Here is a 19,036-nt window from a genome sequence, read left to right as displayed (position 1 = left end):
CAGGGCCGGATTTCCCCTCAAGGCCAGGCTCCTGGGGGGTGGCCAAGGGCTTTGCCTGTTCTTGGGGCCCTATGCGCCCCCCCAACCACCAAAAAGCAAAATCCTTCCCCTGCAAATACTCCCTCCAGCCAGTTCATTTTAATCCTCACTACAGCCTAATAAGGAGCATGGGGACTGGTCAGGAAGCTGGGGCACAGAGAGGTTTAGTAACTTGCCCTGGGTCACACAGCTGGGGAGGCCGTAGGGACCGAGGTGGGGAAGGGGGACGAGGAGACACAAGAAAGGGGGCTCTGCCTAGAGTTTTGTGGGGGCTGAATTGAAGCGAGTGGGAGAGGAAGGGGAGGCAGTGGAGAGGACAGGTGTGGGGTGGCCTGAGTGTGGCCTGGCCCTGAGCCTTCCCTCTCAGAGATGGGGGAGGGGAGGCTGGCGGGGGTGCATCCCTGGGGAGTTACAGGAGGGGTCTCTGCGGCGGGGGTGTGTGGGGATGTTCCCAGGTTGGTATGAGTCGCTGGGAGGCTGAGGCCAGGGGGGCTTCCCACAAGGTTTGGGGGTGTCGGGTTCAGGGTCACAGCAGATCTGGGGTCTGGAACTGGGGAAGTATTACCCGCTGATTCTGAAGGCAGCGTTGCCAGGCTGCCCTTCCCGGGTCACAGGTGTGCACACAGGGGTCCTGGTGCTGGCCACTGCTCGGTGCCTCTGCTGCTGGTCCAGGGTCCGAATCCCACGGTGTGTGCGCTTGGGGCCAGCTGTGGACGAGGAGCTGCGTGGCCCCCAGCGCCACCCACCCACCAGCTGGCATCCTGCCTCTGTGAATGGGGGTGCGCGTGCTAGGGGCCAGGAGGCAGGGGCCGTGGTGGCTCCCGGGGGCTTTCCCCGGGGAGGTGGTGGCTGGAGAGCAGGTGGCGGAATGCCAGGCCGGAGGCGGTGTTTGTCGGCCCCAATGCAAACCCGCTGCTGTTTTCTGCCTGATGCCTCCAGAAACGTTGCCTGTGGCAGGTGCCTGTTTCAATGTCTGGGGTGAGCAGTTAGGTGAAGTATGTCCCAGCGCTGGGGCGTCAGGTACGTCTGGGTGTTGTCAGGTGAGAGGTGAGGGGGAGGGGCCCTCTGCATGGCTGTCAGTGTGCACACACCGGTGCGTGTGCGTGCGTGTGTGTGTGCGTGCGCGCGCGCACTCGGGTGTGTGTGTTTGGGGGCTGCCAGCCTGAGCACTGGCCCCGAGGATGTCAGTGTAGCTTGTGTTTTCTTTAAAGCAAGAGGCCCTGTGGCTGAGAAGCTGGATTACCTTGTGAAATCTGCCCCTCTCTCCCCCTTTTCTTTTGGCCCCGACTCTCTCCTAGAACTTCTGCTTTTCCTGGTTTTTTGTTTTCAATTGTGGTAAAATACAATTAACGTGAAATTTACCATCTCAACCATTTTCCAGCGTGCGGTTCAGCAGCGTTAAGAACGTTGACATTGTTGTAGAACCAATCTCGAGAACTGTTTCCATCAGCAAAACTGAAAGTCTGTTCCCGCGAACACTGACTCCCCACCTCCCGCTCCCCCAGCTCCTGGTGACCAGCGTGCTACTTCCCGTCCCTGTGAAGTTGAATATGACATACTTAGGTACCTTATATGAGTAGAATCATACGGTTTTTGTCCATCTGTGACTAGCCTGTTTCACTCAGCAAAATGTCCTCAAGGTTCATCCACGTCGTAGCATGTGTAGCAGGATTTCCTTCCTTTTTAAGGCTGAATCGTGTTCCATTGTGTGGAAACGCCCCATTTTGGTTGTCCGTTCCTCCACTGATGGACGCTTGGGTTGCTTCTATCTCTTGGTTACTGTGAACCGAGCTGCCGTGAACATGGGCGTGCAGGACTTCTGGTTCTCCAGTCTGTCTAGTTCCATTGCTGCAAGACTTGTAGGCCTGCTGGGGCATCTGTCTGGGGTATCAGTCCATCTGTCTGTCAGTTCTAGGAACCGGGAAAGGCCACCATCTGGCCAGCTCTCCCTGCAAACCTGGGGCTTCCCTCTAGAGCCCGTGTCTGTGCGTTGGTCTGGTTAGGGAGGGCATCCCCTGTCCCCGTGCACAGATGAGGACGCAGGAACAGGTAGCTGAAGCGACCTGCCCCAGGCTCCCTTCTGGGCAGTGGCGGGGCAGGCGTTGGCCTGCACGGCTGTCGTGGGGAGCTTGCCCTCTGCCCGTATCAGATGCTGGAGTGTGTGGTCGGCGTCAGTGGGCGAGCGCACGCGTGGACCTGAGCCATCTGTGAGCTGTGCAGGGGCTGTCCTGTTTGCATCTAGGGTCCCGGGTGTCAATAACCAAGTCACAGAGGTGCCTACAAGGCCCTGTCGTGGCCAGCCAGCCGCCTTTCCTCCCACTGGGACTGCAGGGCTCGCAGAGCCCACGGATCACGTGGGCCCCGCAGATAAGTTCCCTGCGTCCCTGGAAAAGTCTGCTGACCCCTGAGTTAGTCCTGCACAAGTGCTTTTCCCATTTTCAGCTTCATTACGTCCAAAGTACAAGGCATTCGTTTGCAGACAGGCCCCAACTGAGCCAGTTAACGCTCCTTCTAAATGGATCCCTCCTCTCTGTTCCCACAACACCATGGAAGAGATCAGGATGTCCGCAGCTGGGAGACACCAGCGTTCCTCCTGAGAGGTGCACCCTGAGAAATTAGAGCAGCCCAAGGCCCTGGGTTCTGGGGGCACGCCTCGTTTCGGAAGGCCTGCCGCCCGCACGCGTGTGTACGTGCATGTGTGTTTGTGTGTGCATGTGTACAGGCGTGTGCCCACATGGCCCTCTCCTCAGCACTTTCTGCTCCCCTCCTGCCCCCTCTGCCAGCCTGGCCCCCCAGGTTCCAGCCGAGGTCCCCTGCCAGGGTCTGAGTCCATTGTCCTGGCAACCCCCTCTTAAGGTGCAAAGCTATTTTCTCCCTCTCCCTGTCCCCTTCCCCTCTTTACCTTCTGTCCCCAAATCTCCACCACGAGGGAAGATGCTACCACTAGGGACTTAGGGAAACAGCGCCTGCTACGGGGTGTCCCAGCTCCCATCAGGAGCACCTGGGCCCTGCCTGACACCTGCCAGGTCTTCCTGAAGCCTGGATCTTCGAAGAGCCAGTTACACTGGGCACAAAATGCCCTTAAATCATCTGGGTGGGGAGCGGAGGGGATAAAAGTTAATCCTTGATACTGACAGGTAGGCAGAGCCTTCACAGCACAGGATGGCTGCTCCCCTTACTGGAAAATGGGTGGTGGGGTCAGCCCGCTTCTCTTTCTCCACCCTGAGTCCGGTCTGGCCCAGGTGCTGCTGTAGGAGTGGCCTTGGGCTGTGACATCAGCCTGCATCTGTGTCTCCTTCTAGAAGAGAGGGGTCCTGAGGACTGGGAGGGACCTCGAGGGCTTCAGGCACCGCACTGGGATTTACACACACCTACGCACAAAGCGGATCTGGAAAGACCACAAAACAGATGACAGGTGGGAGTCCTGCAGGGGTGCCAGGGCCAGCCTGGGGTCAGTGGCCTTTCAGCCTATCTCAGCCTTCAGAAGATGCCAGGCCAGTGCCGAGGGAGAGCACGGGCAGCTGGGCTGGAGGGGTCCTGTCTGGGGGTGGAGAGTCAGCCTCTAGCCGGTGGAGCAGCCCGGCCAGGGCCGGGATGGGCCTGGTAGGGGCCAGGTAGGGGCCCCAGGCGGCGTTCGTCACAGGGCATGGAGGAGGCCTCGCAGCGTTGAGCCTCGCGGTGGGAAGGGAAGAACACCAAGCCTGGGGGAGGCTGGCCGTCCTGCCTGCACCTGCGCCTCCTGCGGGCAGGCCAACCTTGACCTTGTAGGAGGCTGGCCAGAATCATACGAGGACCCCTCAAAAGCCCTAAAAAGCTCCTGGTGGCATTTTTGGGTTGAGGAAACCGTACAGACCAAGGCCTCCGTGGGTACATCGAGGCTGTCAGGTGATGCGGGGTGTCCCCCGGGGCACTCGGGGGACAGGGTCCCACCAGCCTGGGCCTCTCCTCCCACCAGACTCTGGGCTCGGCCTTCCTCATTCTCAAACACGTCTGGTACAGGGCAGCCTTCAGGCAGGACGGCTGGGATACTGCTGCAAGGGCCCAGGGTAGAGGTGCCTGGCGGAGGTGGACAGGGGAGACCTCCAGTGCGGGTGTGGCTGTTCTCGGGCAGCCTTGGCCCCAGGGACGTCGCCGTCTGCCCTCGGCTGGGGGTGGATGAGAGGTCTGGCGCCCTGCCTGTTCCCTCCCGCCCCAGCCTCTCTTGCTGCAGTGCTTTCATCCCACCCCCCTCCCGTGGCTCCCACAGGGCCCCGGGGACCCCCCGGGCGCAGCTGCCCCCCGCTCCACTCTCCATGGGCCCTGGGGCTGCTCGCCCTCCCTGCTGTCTGCGTGGACCCACCTTCTGACACCCAATGTTTAGTGGATCTCACACACATGGGCGCTGCATCATCTCTTTCCATTTGTCGGCTGGTGAAATCACCACCTCCCCGTGCCGGGGGAGCAGTGACCGTCTTCACTGGAAAGAGGAGCAGAGTGGCTGCTGGCGAACCTGCCAGATCGGCTTTACCTGCACACCTCCCGGCCTCCACACCCCTGACCCAGGAACAGAGGCTCCGGGTGGCTGGGGCGGGGTGGGGGGCAGATTCCAACCAGCGAGGGCGGTGGCGGGGGGCGGTGGGGGGACAGGCATTCCAAACCGTAACCTCCCAGTTGGTGAGTCGGCAGACGGCATGTAGGAGCGTCTGCCCTGGGGCTTCATCCTGCGTGTGATGAATTCTCCTCCCCGTCGTTGGGGGCTGGAGGCGACTGGCGAGCGTGGCGGGGACCCTGTGCTGACCCGACCACCCTCCGCCCCCGTGTCGCTTAGATCTGCAGCCTCATGCGCGGGGGCATCGCGGAGCGGGGCGGCGTCCGCGTGGGCCACCGCATCATCGAGATCAACGGGCAGAGCGTGGTGGCCACGGCCCACGAGAAGATCGTCCAGGCGCTGTCCAACTCGGTGGGAGAGGTGAGAGGTCACTGCCCGAAGCCAGAACCGGGCTCTCGGAGCCCAGATGTTTCCATGGCCGACATCTAATCCCCCAGGGCGTGTATAAGGTGCTGGGGAAGCACCCCAGAGCAAAGCCTCCCTTCTGGGCAGAGCCTGTCCCTGCGGGGACCTGGGCACATCTGCTGGCTGGCGTGCCCCCACCCGGACCTTCGTGAGCCTCCTCCGGGGCTGCATCAGCTGAGCACGGCTGTGTCTCCCACGGGGGAGCCTTCTGCAGGCGGGCTCTGGCACCCCCTCCTCACCCCGGGTAACTGTGGCTGATGGGACGGGGGTGGGCATTCGCAGGCCGGCCCTGCTGTGCTCCCCTCTCCCACCCTGCTGGCTGTACCCCGCCTCCTTTTCTGCTTCTTTCTGGCATCAGTGTGATGCCATGCCAGCGTGAGGGTGGACGGGGTACAGAGCGGGGAGCTCAGGAGGGAGCAGGGTACCTCAGCGGGGGACGTAAGATGCTGGGAGTGGGGGTACCAGCCCAGTGCTGGGAAGGAGGCCTCCCCGGTGCGGGTGTGTGTGTGTGTAGGTGTGTGGGAAGCGGGGAGTCAGGGTGAATGGGTGAGTATCTCCCTGGGTGAAGCCTGGGTGACAGCAGCGCAGAAGGGGCAGACAGCGCTGAGTGGCACGTGACACGGGACAGCTGTGGAGGCAGGTGCTGGGCGGGGAGTTTAGGTTTGATTCTGAGGGCGGTGGGGACCCAGGGGCTGTGTGGGGAGAGGGCACGGCTTCCTCTTTGGAGGCTGGTGGGGGGAGCATGGTGCTGTTTCCTGAGGGGCCTTCAGATCATGTCCGGTCAGGACACCTTTCCTGGGGCCACGGTAACCCACTCAGTATTTTGTGAAAGTCCCAAGGCTGGGGGAGGCGGCCTGTTTCCCTGCATGGATGGTGGCAGACAGCAGCTCTCAGGAAGGAGGGGGCCAGGTAGGCGCCGTTAGCCTTCTCTTACAAATGGCTTCAAAGAAAGGAAAATCCAATTGTCCTAAGTAGACGCCTCGAGACAGCCGCCCCGCTGGGGCCATCAGTCGGGCGGGGGAGCTGGGCTGGGAGCGGGAGAAATGCGTCCGACTGTCTGGACCTGAGGTGAATGGGTATCAGTCAGGCTGGGCCTCAGGCCCAGGGTGTTGGAAGCCGGTCCTGGCTGGTCCTGAGAGATGAGCTTGTCTGCCTGTGTTTTCCATCATCCCTGAGCACATTCGGAAAATGGGTCACCGATCACTAGACCTGGTGTTTTGCTGGGCCTTGGGGGTGGGTTTCAGATTGAGGAATTAGAATGAATCTGCTGATGGGAAAAGGCATCGCAGGCTGATGAAGGAGCAAATATCTAAGTGGATCAGACAGATCCTGGTGTTGGGGGCCAGGGGGGGAGCCTGGGTGACAAGAAAACGCTTCGGCCAGACTGGCCATCTGGGTTGGTCAGATAAGGCCCGAGAACGGCTTGCCCGAGGAAGGGCAGGCCTGGGGGGTTGGCTGCACGCCCCTGGGGGTGGCTGCACCTGCGGCCGCCTCTCCCTGGGCGCTGGAGGTCTGCCAGCCCACCCCCTAGAGCCACGGTCACCCACAGGGGCCTGAGCACGGCTGGGTCCCGGGCTAGCCTGCGGAGCAGAGTGCTTAAAGGAAGCAGAAGCAGAGCCCGGGGCCCAGGCGGGATTTAGGGTATGTGCCCCCCACGGTTGGCCTCTCCGGGCAGCCGTCTCTGTGCCTTGCTGGCGTACCCAGCCTCTGTGGTGCCAGGGACTGAGGTCAGGCCCCAAAGGCTCATTTGCTAACTGACCCCCAGGGGCTGGGGGGCTCCAGGCCTCCACCCGCCGCACACGCACTTTGTGTGTGAGCCTCTCGGTCTCATGCCGAGGCAAAGCTTGCCCCTTGCAGTTTCCAAGGAGGCCTGGGCGCCCCAGCCTGCCTTCAGCTCGGTGCACAGTCAAAAGTCCAACTTTTTATGCACCTGGTGTCAGCTTGAGCTGAAGGGAAAACGGCCCTTGACCGCGTGTAAAACCCTCTGAAGACCTGGACGGGGCGCCCAGGTCACAGTCCGCGCAGTCAGGGTACGCTTTCTAAGCCGCCATCGGGGTGGTGACCACGGTGTCGACTTGAACAAATGCACAACGTGAGAGTTGTGAGTTGTTTTATTTGGGGCAAAATGAGGACTGTAGCCCAGGAGACAGCATTTCATATAGTTCTGGTAAACTGCTCCAAAGAGGCAGGGGGGAAGGTCACTATGCATGTGATTTTGGTGAAGGGGAAGGACATGCAATGGAGCACGTATTTTTTGCAGGAGGTTCTGCAAGTCTCCTGAGGGTTACAGCTAGTCATGAGCAGCAGACGTCACCAGGAAGGATCTCGGTGTTTTTCTAGATATGAGGAGATGTAAGAATTGGGCTCATAAAATGGGCTCCTGAAAATATCTCACTATCTGAAGACCTGTTCTCCCAGTTTTCCCCAGAGCACAGAGGGCCTCACTCCTGGTCTCCACCCTGAACTTCTTTCAGGGGGTGTTGAAGGTCAGCAGCTGCAGTGGCACCTGCTTCAATCCTTGTAGAGGTAGATGGCAAGTGCCCAAGACAAGTGCCAATTTGTAGCTGACAGCCCACAGGTCATTCTTCCTCCCCTCTGGACGCTGGTACTTTACACAGGACACGCTCAGGGGACTTGGGCATCGCTGGCCTCGCATGCGGGGGGCGGGGGCGGGAGGCGGAGGCAGGGAGGGCTGGGTCAGCCCCTCTCTCTCATTGGCAGATCCATATGAAGACCATGCCTGCCGCCATGTTCAGGCTCCTCACAGGCCAGGAGACCCCGTTGTACATCTAGGCTGCCCGCCTGCACCCCAAGGAGTGGGAGCCGGACCCAGGACCCGACCCCTGAACCCACAGCCCACCTGATGACACTGGCTCCTCCGAAGGGCATGCCCTCACCACCCACTTTTTTTTTTTTTTGGACCAAAAGGGGTCTTTATCCAAGGAGAGTCACAGGAACCAGTCTTTGTAGAACAGTCAAGTATTTTGCCACATTCTGAATTTTCTCATTGCGACGGACAAGGGTTTGTCTGTACGTCCGTGTGGTGTGGAGCCGTGGAGGGCGAACGTGGGTGCCCCCGGGTGCGGCTGTGCAGGGAGCCCCTCGAGGACAGCGCGCTCCAGGGGGCAGCAGCAGCGTGCCCCCGCCCTCGGCTGGGGCTCGGGTTCCTGCGGGGAGGGCGCCCGACTGCCCGGATGGCTGAGTGTGGGCAGCCAGCTCTCAGGATGGGACTGGTCACTGAAGTTGGGGGACACGTGGTTGTATTTCCCGAGAAAGGAGACATCCCTGAGTTACATAAATGGTGAGATCCACAACCTCAAAACTCCACGCCTATTGAGACAACACCACCATTTTGACTTTCGACAACAAACTGCTCTTCAGACGTTAGGATCTTCCGACGACCCGTGACCACGTCTGCCGCCCGTGCCCGCCTGTCCGCTGGCCCCTGGACGCCCCCGGGCAGCCTCCCACACAGGCCGGCGGCCTCGTTACAATCTCTGTCTACACACACGCATCCACACGTGAGCTCCCCCCTCGGAAACCAGACCCTCCCCGGACACCTGGAGCCTGCTATCCCCGGGGGCCTGCGCGTCCGGGTGCCGTCACCGTGAGCAGTGTTCCAGTGCGTGTAGGTCAAGTGCAGCATAGTCTAGATCCGCCCCGCAGAGCTCAGTGTTCATGATGTCATTTTGTCCGGAAGTCTCTCTCTTTGGCCCAGGCCTTGAAGATACACTGTGACTTAAGAAGCCTTACCATGCAGTAACTAAGCTCTAGGACCACTGGATGAGGGTGACCTGTGTGTTGCATGCAGCTGACCTTGGGAAGACTCGCTAATACCACTAATAAACCTGAGGTCATGATGGAAAGCTGTCCGTGTGGCTGGTTTGTTGACGGAGAAGTGGCCGCCCAGCTTTCCTCTAACTCCTCCCCTCACAGCCCGGCTCCGGGTGGGGGCCTCCCTGCCAGGTCTGAGGGCTCCAGGCACCATCCCCGCAGGAGACAAGCTCCTGACTAATTGGATGAGGGAGAGTGGGAGGCTCGGGCTTCTCCTGGTTCAGATGGGAATCATCTCTGGGAGAGGTGTGTGCGTGTACAGAGCAGAAAGCGGCCCACCTATAGCCTGGCTCCTTCCCGGGGGCCGCCCTGCAGCCCGTCTCACCTGATAGCAGGACTTGGCAGTGCTCCCGTCACTGACTGCATTCTGTGGTCACTGTCCTGGTCCCGGTGTCCCCTGGCATGGGGATCTGGGGTGAGCATGGGCTCTGGTCAGAAGCCCTGGGCGGTGTTCCAGCATGTCATCAAGGGGCACTGGGCAAGCCGGGCCCCTTCTCTGGCTGGGATCTTAGTTCCATGCTGTGAGCCACTAGGCAGGGATGGCCCACACCCTGGGGTGAGAGCTGGAGGGAAGGGGCCTCGGCTCAGGGGGGCCCAGGGGTATGGCCCTGCAGCGCCCAGAATGAGGCAGGTGAAGGGGCTCCGGAGAGGAAACCCACGGCTAGCAGATGACGGGGGGCAGGCGTCCCTTCATGTGCTACACATTTAAAAAAAAAAGAGAGCTTTAAGTCAAGGGCCTGCATTCCTCCCAGAAGCTGGGGACATGTCCCACAGAGGGACAGCTGTGGGCCGGGCGCCTGCCCGCTCCCCTCACACCCCCAGGGTCTGTCTCCAGAAGGATGTTAGGGAACACAGGTGCCAGGGGTGGGTCGTGCTCCGTGGTCGGTCGTCCGGCCTGAGCCCTCGCTTGGCACCTGGTCACCAGCAGTACACACGGCTCTCGGCATCTGTCCCGATCAGACCTCAGAGACAGAGGCCAGAAATAGTTTTTATTAAAACACTGATCATTATGAAAACACCTTGAGGTACATTAAATAAATACAGCCTGCCAGTTGTACAAACAGGCTTGAAAACAATTTCCTATAAATTCTGCCTTAATAGCAGCATCTGTGGATCAATACAGCTGTGGGGGAGAAAACATCCATTCGAAATAAGCTTTCTTTTATGTGGTTTGTTACACGCATTTAATTTGTGTCATTGTCACCAGCTGAAGAAGCCCTTAAGTCCTTGAGAAGGATAAGCGCCCCCGTTTGCCATAGAGTAGGGGTCTGGAGTTCCTCCAGCCCAGCATCCTTGTGGTCCCTGGGTGGGGTCTAATGGCAGTGCCAGACAGGCACTGGCCCTGTGCTGGCCCTCTTTTTGGTGGGGGAGGTCCAGGAGAGCACAGGCCCCGGGCCCCGTGCAGGGGGCATCCTGGGCCTTGGCTTCCAGCGCAGCCCGTGGGGACCTGCCTGCTGACGTGTTAACGAGAGCGGGGAGACCAGGGCCGAGCGGACGAGGACGCACCAGTGACGGGGGGACACTGCCTTTCCCCTTGGCCGTGAGCCGACACAGCCTGGGGCTCAGGGCGCTCGATGCCGGGGCTGCTGGTTCCCAGGTGCCGCCGAGCAGAGCGGGGTTGAAGGCACCCGGGCTGGGGAGTCAGACCCCGGCCCGTTGCCAGGCACCTCTCTCTTCCCGGGACCTTTCCCGGGAGCCAGGTGCCTGGGCCCTGCAGGAGCCGACGTGGGCCCTCAGAAGGTGTCAGCCCAGTGCTGTACAACTGGGTACAGTGTACTCACCCGCAAGATAGAGATGCTGTGAGGACACGTGTGAGGGCCGAGCACTTGAGAACGGCCGGCCGGTGGGCTTCAGGCCAGAGCACCTACCTGCACCCAGGTGGAGGCACAGGCTGTGGCAGGTGCTCGGAGGCAGGAGACATGGCGCCCTGCAGGGAGGGGAAGCAAAAGACACAGAGCAGCAGGCCAGGCCCCCTGGAGGTCACCCAGCCCGCGGCGGGGTAACAATTCTGATGCCCGTGAGGTGGGGGGTGGACGCAAGGGCTGGCCTCACTCGAGAGGCAGCCTGTCTGAGACCTGCAGGCTTGGCCCAGGGCCCTGCCGTGTGAGCCCCCCAAACCTGACGTGAGCCCCCCACCCAGGTGAGACCCCTGCAGCCTGCTAAGCTCTGGTTGCCACCCCAGAGATGCCTTGATGCCGAGGCCGGGGCGCTGGGGCCATCCATGCTTTGCTGGGAGGCTTAGGGGAGGCCCCTTGGAAAAACCATCAATTTACTTTACCTGCAGAGAGATTTACTTTTGGGGACTTCAAAAGCCCTCAGTTGAGAAAAATTAGAGATTTCCCGTTTTATAGTCTGGATAAAGTGCTCATAAGTTCTCCTGTGTGATGTCTCGAGCGGAGAAGTTCCGGCTATCATCACAAGGCCTGATTTATATATTGGTCCAGCTCTCACCTCCGGACGGCAGTGACCGATGATAACATTAGGAAGCAAAGCGTTGGCAGCTGACGAGGGGCTCCTCGGGGTGTCTGGCAGCCACACTCCAGGATGGCACAGGTATCCCCGTGGCTGCAGAAAGTCCTTGAGGACAGCGCTGCTCCACGACCCTGGTTGGGAAGCAGCTGCTGCTGAGGTCGCCAGAACAGGGCGGCCCAGGGGTCCAAGAAGGTCCAGGGCACCCAAGCTGCTGTGGCCGAGGCTTCTGCGCACCCAGCTCGAGGTGGGGGTGGTTCACGGAAAGGAGTGCTCGACAGGTGGCATCTTCCAAAGCAGACGTGGCGGCTGCCGCCCGGCTGGGGAAGGGGCTGCTGTGAGTCATCAGAGACCCCTTGAGGCCAGTCTGGCGAGGGCAGATGTGGGAGAACCCCGGGGGCTCGCCATGGGGCTTATTGTTACGGGGCAAATAACTACTCAAAGTGCTCTGTGCTGAGCTGGCTAAAGAGACAGTGGAGAGACAGCCAGAGAGGAAGCTGGGAAAATGCCCTGGGGCAGGGAGAGGCAGGGAGGGGTTGCCCGGGAGACAAGGTGCGGGGGGGGGGGGGGGGGTGCGGGGTGGGGGTGCGGGGGGGGTGCGGGGTGGGGGTGCGGGGGGGGGTGGGGGTGGGGGGGTGCAGGTCCCTCAAAGCCCCTTGCCACAGGGTGGCCGGGCCCCCCTGGGGAGTCCCTCATCGTATGTTTGTTCACAGGGTGGCCCTGTTGCCCTGCGGGCATAAGGCTGGACCCCCGCTGCCATCTGGGCTAGAATGACTTACTTTCTTAAAAATCAGCCTCTAAGAAAGGGTTGATCATTGATTCAAACTGCAAGGGGAAATGGGCTCATTGCCTGATGGACTCCTCTACCCCTTTAAACACTAAACTAAATCGGGGGGTGGGGGTGGGGACTGGGGTGCAGGAGAATCCTGCTCTTCCACGGCCCCGATTGTGAAGATACTTCAGTTTCTTTAGCTACATGCGTGTCCCCTGCCACTGGATCGCTGTCATGTGGCTAGTTCAAGGTGCTGCCTGCCTGACAACAGGGAAGAATTCACGATGGACACGAGAGAGTCATCCACTGTATCACCGGGACAGGTAGAAGCGTCAGCCCCCAGAAAACAGCCAATGGGGTCCCCCTGGAGGAGGGAAGGGCCTCCGCCGCTTGATCCACCCGGGGAAGCAGCCTCTCCCCACAGGCCCGGCGTCCCCGGCAGGGACTCTGGCACCAGGTCTGTCCATGTCCACATCCAGACGGAGGCGCCTTCACAGCTGGTCCAGGACACGGGCGCTGAGGACGGCCTCCTCCATGTGGCACTCCTCGGAGGGGATGGCCGAGCGAGCGGAGCCCACCACGTGCCTCACCTCCACGGGAAGGGAGCAGCTCGAGTGTTCCAAGAACTTAGCCACCAAAACCCTGGCGTCCGCGTAGGCCTTGCTGTCCACTAAGGAGTGCGGCCGCTCTTTGGAGACTGTCTGTAAGGCCTCTGGCTTTAACCGCTGGTCCGTTTTCCAGGCATCTGGTTCCCTGGGGGGTGAAAGCTGGGGCCGACAGGCACAGGCAACCACGACAGAGTGAGACAAGGAAGCTGAAAACCAAGGGAAAATGCACCATCTGAAAACACCTGACACAAAACAGAAGGCAGCCGTCCACTAACTTCTCTGAAAAGCAAACACGGGGATGCTTGGGACAAGCTTTCCGCTGGGATTTCTGTGTTCCCCAGCTGGCCCTCACTTCGCATGTCCCCTGGCATGGCCTGGCCCCTCGCAGCCCTGAGTTCAGCCTGCAGTAACCTAGAGGGGCCGCAGCCTCCTGGAGCCGAAGGCTGGAGATGGGAGGGCAAGATTCGAAGCCGGCCAGCGAGGGAAGTGCAGGGCGGTGCAGGGGTCTCCATTCCGTGTGCCTCCCTGCTGGAATTCCCGAGCTCGCAGGGGGGCTGCCCCTTCTCAGCCTTCCCCAGCTCAGTGACCTCCGCCCTTGTGGGCTGGGTGGCATTTGGAGACACGTCTGCCTTAAGAGCAGAGCTGGGGGTGGCAGAGGGGCAATGAGAGCGCCCTCCCCACGTCAAGGGCAGAGACAGCAGCCACCTCTCACGAGGCAGCAGAGTCGCCCGAAGCCCAGGGCCTTGTGCTCAATGCTCCCCAGGCCGAGGGCAGGGAGACGGAACCAGCTACCAGCGGGCCCCCGCCACTCCAGATGACCCTCCAGAGAGAGAAGCTCCGGGCGGTCAGCTGTGACCAGCTCGCCAAGCACCAGATTAAGACCCGGTTGCTCAATCTACGTTTCAAGTCACACAAGGAAACACGTTCTGGGTGGCCTGGGGTATTTCTGGTGGCAGCGAGCAAGCCTGGCAATTAAGCATGTGAAACTGTGTAAGATTCACACGGGGCCCGTCTGCCCTCCAAAGAGAATCTCATAACTACAGTGACACAGGCAGCCGTGTGGTGTTAAATCATCTGTGGCCTCCATCTGCCAAGAGAGCAGGGGAGGCAGGGCAGGCCCATCTTCCAAAGCCCAGAGATCTGGGGCATCGCGTGCCTGGGTGACCCTGGGAGGGGCTGTGTTTAGACACAAGGCAGCCGAGGACCTCTGGTCACCCCTGCCCCCCACACTGTGGTTATCAAAGGGTTTCAGAAAAAGAGCGTCTCACCGGTTCCCCGTGCAGCCCGGGACAGTCCTGCTTCAAGGTCCTGGCTGCAGGATGGGGTGTGTGACGAGGCATCACCTTAACCAGAAAGAGAATTCAGTTAACACACAGCCGGGGAAAAGGAATTCCCGATAACACCGTAGTAACCCTCCTGAGGATAAGAAATGGATTTCAGATGCAAGAGCAGCAGAGGAAAACTCCTGAATTTAAGCCAGCCGGCGCCCAGGTGGCTCCCACCCGGGGCAGGTGGCGTCCCCAGGGCCCGTCACTTCCTCACCGTGGCCCCGGGCACAGGTAGCAGGCCAGTGCCACTGACAAACCTAGTGTCCCTCATCCCAATCCCCCTCTGCATCTGGGGGTCCGGGCCCCCAGGAGGCATGTGCACAACACTAACTGTCACGCAGCCGAGAGGAGGCTGAGGCGACAGGGCGGTGAGTAGGATGCAGGGGGACGACTTGTGATCAAGCCACCGCAGCAAGCCTGGTGGGAGCACAGCAGGGGCCCCAGACTGTCCGCCCCCCTTACAGGCTCTGGACATCGAGACCACATTCCCCGTGTGGCCCTGAGGCAGGGCCCAGGGCTGGACTCCACTCCCAGGGGGCACCGAGGCCTGCAGTGTCCGGGCAGAGCCAGGCACGCCCTGGGGACACGGGGCTGGGCCAGCTGTACCTGACGCCCTGGAGGGGCCCCACGAGGTGGGGTCGCTGGCAGAGCGGGCCACGCGCCTGGGACCTGGCCGCGCCCGCGTGCCCTGGGGGGGGCCCTCAGGGGATGTGCGGCGCGGGTGTGCGGCGGGCAGCAGGGTGCCCGTGGGGCCGTCAGAGGGTGGGCGGCTCAGGCCCGGCGTGGCAGTGCCCTCGGGGGCCAGCAGGCTGGAGCTGTCGGCCGGCGCTGCAAGGCAAAGGACAGGGCGTTAGCGCTGGTGCTGGGCAACTACCAAGCCGCCCTCACACGGGACAGCGCCGCCCATGCGCCCGTCCGCCACCCAGGGTCCTCCCAGGGGGTGGGGGCAGCCCAGCCTCCAAACTCCAACCCTGGACAAACCCTGTCATCTTGCGGGCGTGGAAATCCTGCCCAGGCTGATAGTGCTCTGTGTAGAAAGTATGGGGGGACCAGACGATCCCCCAGGAATCATTCCAGGAGGGGTATGGGTCTCCACGAGAGACTCCAAGTCAGAAACCAGCCGCGTCTCCCATCCAGGGCATCCCCTGGGGGGTCTGAAGTACAGGAAGGTGGGGGTCACGTGCTCAATGGGCAGGGCCCATGCAGAGAGAGGTCGGGACCCCAGGGCACCCTAGCCAGGCACCGGTGCCCACCCCACGCAGGGGGTGCAGCTTGGGCCCAGAGTGCAGCCCCTCGTCAGGCAGGTGGGGTAGCCCAGCCCTCTGAGAACAAACCCCCCCCACCCCGCTGCAACTGTGCCAAAGTGCACATCCCCAGTCCAGCCCTGCCCGGCTCCGCGGGTGGGCCCGGCCATCAGGGTGTGAACAAGCCCCAGGGGATTCTGATGCCCGAGTGTGAGAACCGCTGCTCTGGACCGGTCATGTCATGCCGCTTACGCTGGGCTTTACCCCTTGCTTCTCCGCAGGTGGCCCCTGGGGTGGAGGCTGGACCAGAATCTGTCTAAACAGGGTCCCCAGTGGACCTGTATACACATCAGGGCTTGAGGAGCGCTGCCCTCTACCCTCTTCTCTCCCATCACCAGACCACCCCCGGGCGCCCCTCCCTAAGGCTCCTCACTGCCCCCCTCCCCCCACTGAAGTAGACGTTCAAGGCGAGTGGCCCTCGTGGGGAACATATGCTAAGAACCACAGCAGCCTGAACTCTTACAGTGGGGGAGGCTTTGAGATCTGTTCCTTCCTCCCCTTCCTGTGGGTCCTGGGGGAACTTCTCTGCTCCCAGGGGCCCTGCGAGCCCCACATCTGTGCACATGTCCTGTGCCCAGGGCCCACCCAGTCACCCCCAGCCCACAGCCGAGGAAACTCTGCTGAGAGAGGGCGGGGAAGAAGGTGGCAGGCCACCGAGTGGGAGCTGGCGGAAAGCGGACCCATTCCGGAGCACACGGGTTCGGCGCCCCCCATCCCCCACTGTCTGCCGCTGCCCTCCTGAGAGATGCTTTGAGACCATCAGTCCCATGAGTCCACCTGGAACAACAAAGATGAGACAGACCTCACATCTCACATGCAAAACAACAACAACAACAAAAAATTCTTCAGGACGATTAATCCTTTTCTTCTTTAAGATACCATAAGAGTAGAAGAAAATATGGGAGAATAAATCTACTGCCTTGAGGGGGTGAAAGACTTTGTAAACATGATAGAAACCATACAGGAAAAGCTTGATAAATTTGACGAAAACATGGTAAACTTGTGTACGGCAAAGGCCTCATTAACAGGCTTCAAGAAGCAAAGCCTGAACTGGGGAAGCAAACCTGCCATAAATAGAGTCACTCTTACACATTTTCTCACTTCTCTATTTAACAAATATTTTTCTTATAAACCAAAAAAACAAAACAAAAAACAAAAACAACCAGAAATAAATAAATGCAACAGAAATAAATGGACCCAAAACAGACCTACAAGTTGATGATAGATATGTAAAAATGTGCAGAAACTCAATCCTATGTGTGTGTCAAGTTCACCTACAAGGACGGTAAAGGTCCCCAGGAGTGACAATGTCTTGGGGTGTCACAAACACTCTTGGTGGGAACATAAACTCGTCATAAAACCCTTCCAGGACACAGTGTAGTCAATACATCCAAGTCTAAAATACACATTCCCCTGGACTCAGCAATTTCCCTCACTGGAATTTATCCCAAGGAAGTAATTGGTCAAGTGCTCAAGACCAAATGTATAAATGTAGAAAAGAAAATATACTTCCCTGTCTCCTTAGAAAACTTCAAACCTAGACATTGTCATTACTAACACTCTCAAAATCTTTTCAAAAATCACCCAGCAAGTATATTAAAAGTCTTTTGAATAATATTCATTCCTTCACATTCTTTTTGATCCCAATTCCCTCTCTCTCTCTTCCACAGATTTACTGAGGTATAACTGATGTGCAAAACACCTGTGCCTATTTACTGTATATAATTAGATGAGACTGCACATATGTACACACCCTTGATCCCAAGTTTCTTTTTTTTTTTTTAATTTAATTTTTTTTGTGTGGCTGCATTGGGTCTTCATTGCTGTGTGCGGGCTTTCTCTAGTTACGGAGAGTGGGGGCTACTCTTCACTGCGGTGCACGGGCTTCTCATTGGTGGCTTCTCTTGTTGCAGAGCACCGGCTCTAGGTGCATGGGCTTCAGTAGTTGTGGTGCGTGGGCTCAGTTGTTGTGGCTTGTGGGCTCTAGAGCACAGGCTCAGTAGTTGTGGCGCACGGGCTTAGTTGCTGCGTGGCATGTGGGATCTTCCCGGACCAGGGCTGGAACCCATGTACCCTGCATTGGCAGGTGGATTCTTAACCACTGCTCCACCAGGGAAGTCCCCCAGGTTTCTTAATGTCAGTGAAAATCCAGTGGTTGAGTTCCTCAAGGAAATGCAAAGAGTCATGAGTGACAAATGTGACCTAGCTCTGAATATAAGTAATTAATAGAAAACTTATAAAATTAGGACAGCATTACAGGAAAAGCTTATGGCCCAAGGCTGGTCACTCTCATTTCTGCACACCCTCCCCTCCAGGGTTGTGTCATGTGCCTACATTTTTATAGAAGTCATAATCGTGGTGGACCTCCAGGGTTCCACTTAACGGATCGAAAACATTTTTCCTAATAATGTGTAGTGACATATTCAGCTTGTGTAACACACTTTCCTGAACTCTTATTAAAGGACTTCATTGTCCCCCTCAGTTTTTACTGTTATGGAAAAGGCAACAACTTATCTGCATGCTTACTTTTCCTTTTTCTGCATTACTCCCCGGGGGTGATTCTAGAAGTATGAGCACATCTAATGGCATAAATATTTTCATGGCTCTGCATCCCAAACGCTTTGCCAAAGCAGTGGGCTGACTTACAAGCCACCAGTTAGGGCCCCCATGTCCTCATCACTATTTTGTTATTTTATCAAATAGCAAAACAATATTGTTTAAAAAAACAATAACAGAATCTCCAAAAAAACAAAAAAAAAAATTCTAGAGCTAATAAGTGCACTCATCAAGGCTGCAGGATTCAAGGGGAATACATGAGTGAATCCCCTCCTATTGATTCAGAGTCAGTCCCACGTACTGACGATGAACACGCAGAAACCAAAGGTGTAAACCCAGTGCCATCAACAGCTGCTCCAGAGAAAAATGAAACACGAAACACACACACTAAGGAAAGCTGCCCAGGATCTATATGCTGAAAATGATACCGTGAAACCAAAGCTCGAAAACCATGGAGACAGACTGTGTTCACGCCTCGGAAGACTCAGCTTTAGAAAGATGGCGATTCTCTAAAATACGGCACAAATGAACTTATCTATGAAACAGAAACAGACTCACAGACATAGAGGACAGACTTGTGGTTGCCAAGGGGGAGGGGGAAGGGAGAGGGATGGACTGGGAGTTTGGGATTAGCAGACGCAAACTAGTACATATAGGATGGATAAACAACAAGGACCTACTGTATAGCACAGGGAACTATAGTCAATATCCTGTGATAAACCATAATGGAAAAGGATATATATGTATAACTGAGTCACTTTGCTGTACAGCAGCAATCAACATGGCATTGTAACTCAACTCTACTTCAATAAAAAGAGAAAGATGGTGATTCTATCCAAATAGCTGTACAGGTTTAATGCCTGTCAAGATCCCAGCAAGGGAGACTTCCGTGGCAGTCCAGTGGTTAAGACTCCATGTTTCCAACGCGGGGACCATGGGTTCGATCCCTGGTCAGGGAACTAAGATCCCACCGGCCGTATGGCCAAAACAATGATAAAAAAATAAATTAAAAAAATGAAACACAAATACATGGAGGCTAAACAGTGTGCTACTAAGTAACCAAGAGATCCCTGAAGAAATTTAAAAAATACATAGAAACAAATGACAACAAAAACACAATGACCCAAAACCTA

The 19,036-nt window shown here is 58.2% G+C and overlaps 2 protein-coding genes and 1 long non-coding RNA gene across 6 annotated transcripts in view; 1 reads left to right on the top strand and 2 right to left on the bottom strand.

The window, feature by feature from the left end:
• Positions 1-8,015, top strand: part of APBA2 (amyloid beta precursor protein binding family A member 2) — a 103,990-nt gene extending 95,975 nt beyond the window's left edge. The window contains exons 12-13 of the mRNA XM_060156904.1: positions 4,847-4,987; positions 7,754-8,015. Coding sequence (XP_060012887.1) covers positions 4,847-4,987; positions 7,754-7,825 — 213 coding nt within the window. The 3' untranslated portion in view covers positions 7,826-8,015. The remainder of the gene's footprint in view (positions 1-4,846; positions 4,988-7,753) is intronic.
• Positions 7,157-11,897, bottom strand: LOC132524677 (uncharacterized). Its single transcript, XR_009541970.1, has 3 exons — positions 11,145-11,897; positions 10,648-10,839; positions 7,157-9,563 (listed from the first exon to the last, which is right to left on the bottom strand). It is a non-coding gene; the product is annotated as an uncharacterized LOC132524677 (long non-coding RNA).
• A 77-nt stretch (positions 11,898-11,974) lies between these two features.
• ENTREP2 (endosomal transmembrane epsin interactor 2) overlaps positions 11,975-19,036 on the bottom strand; it is a 364,437-nt gene continuing 357,375 nt past the window's right edge. For all 4 annotated transcript variants that reach the window (XM_060156918.1, XM_060156942.1, XM_060156927.1 and 1 more), the window contains 3 exons: positions 14,650-14,871; positions 13,984-14,058; positions 11,975-12,921 (listed from right to left, as the gene is read on the bottom strand). In XM_060156918.1, coding sequence (XP_060012901.1) covers positions 12,599-12,921; positions 13,984-14,058; positions 14,650-14,871 — 620 coding nt within the window. In that variant the 3' untranslated portion in view covers positions 11,975-12,598. The remainder of the gene's footprint in view (positions 12,922-13,983; positions 14,059-14,649; positions 14,872-19,036) is intronic.

This window comes from Lagenorhynchus albirostris, chromosome 1, assembly GCF_949774975.1.
Source record: "Lagenorhynchus albirostris chromosome 1, mLagAlb1.1, whole genome shotgun sequence".
Lineage (NCBI taxonomy): Eukaryota > Metazoa > Chordata > Mammalia > Artiodactyla > Delphinidae > Lagenorhynchus > Lagenorhynchus albirostris.
Note: the sequence above shows the minus strand (reverse complement) of the source record. Positions and strands in the feature narration are given on the sequence as shown.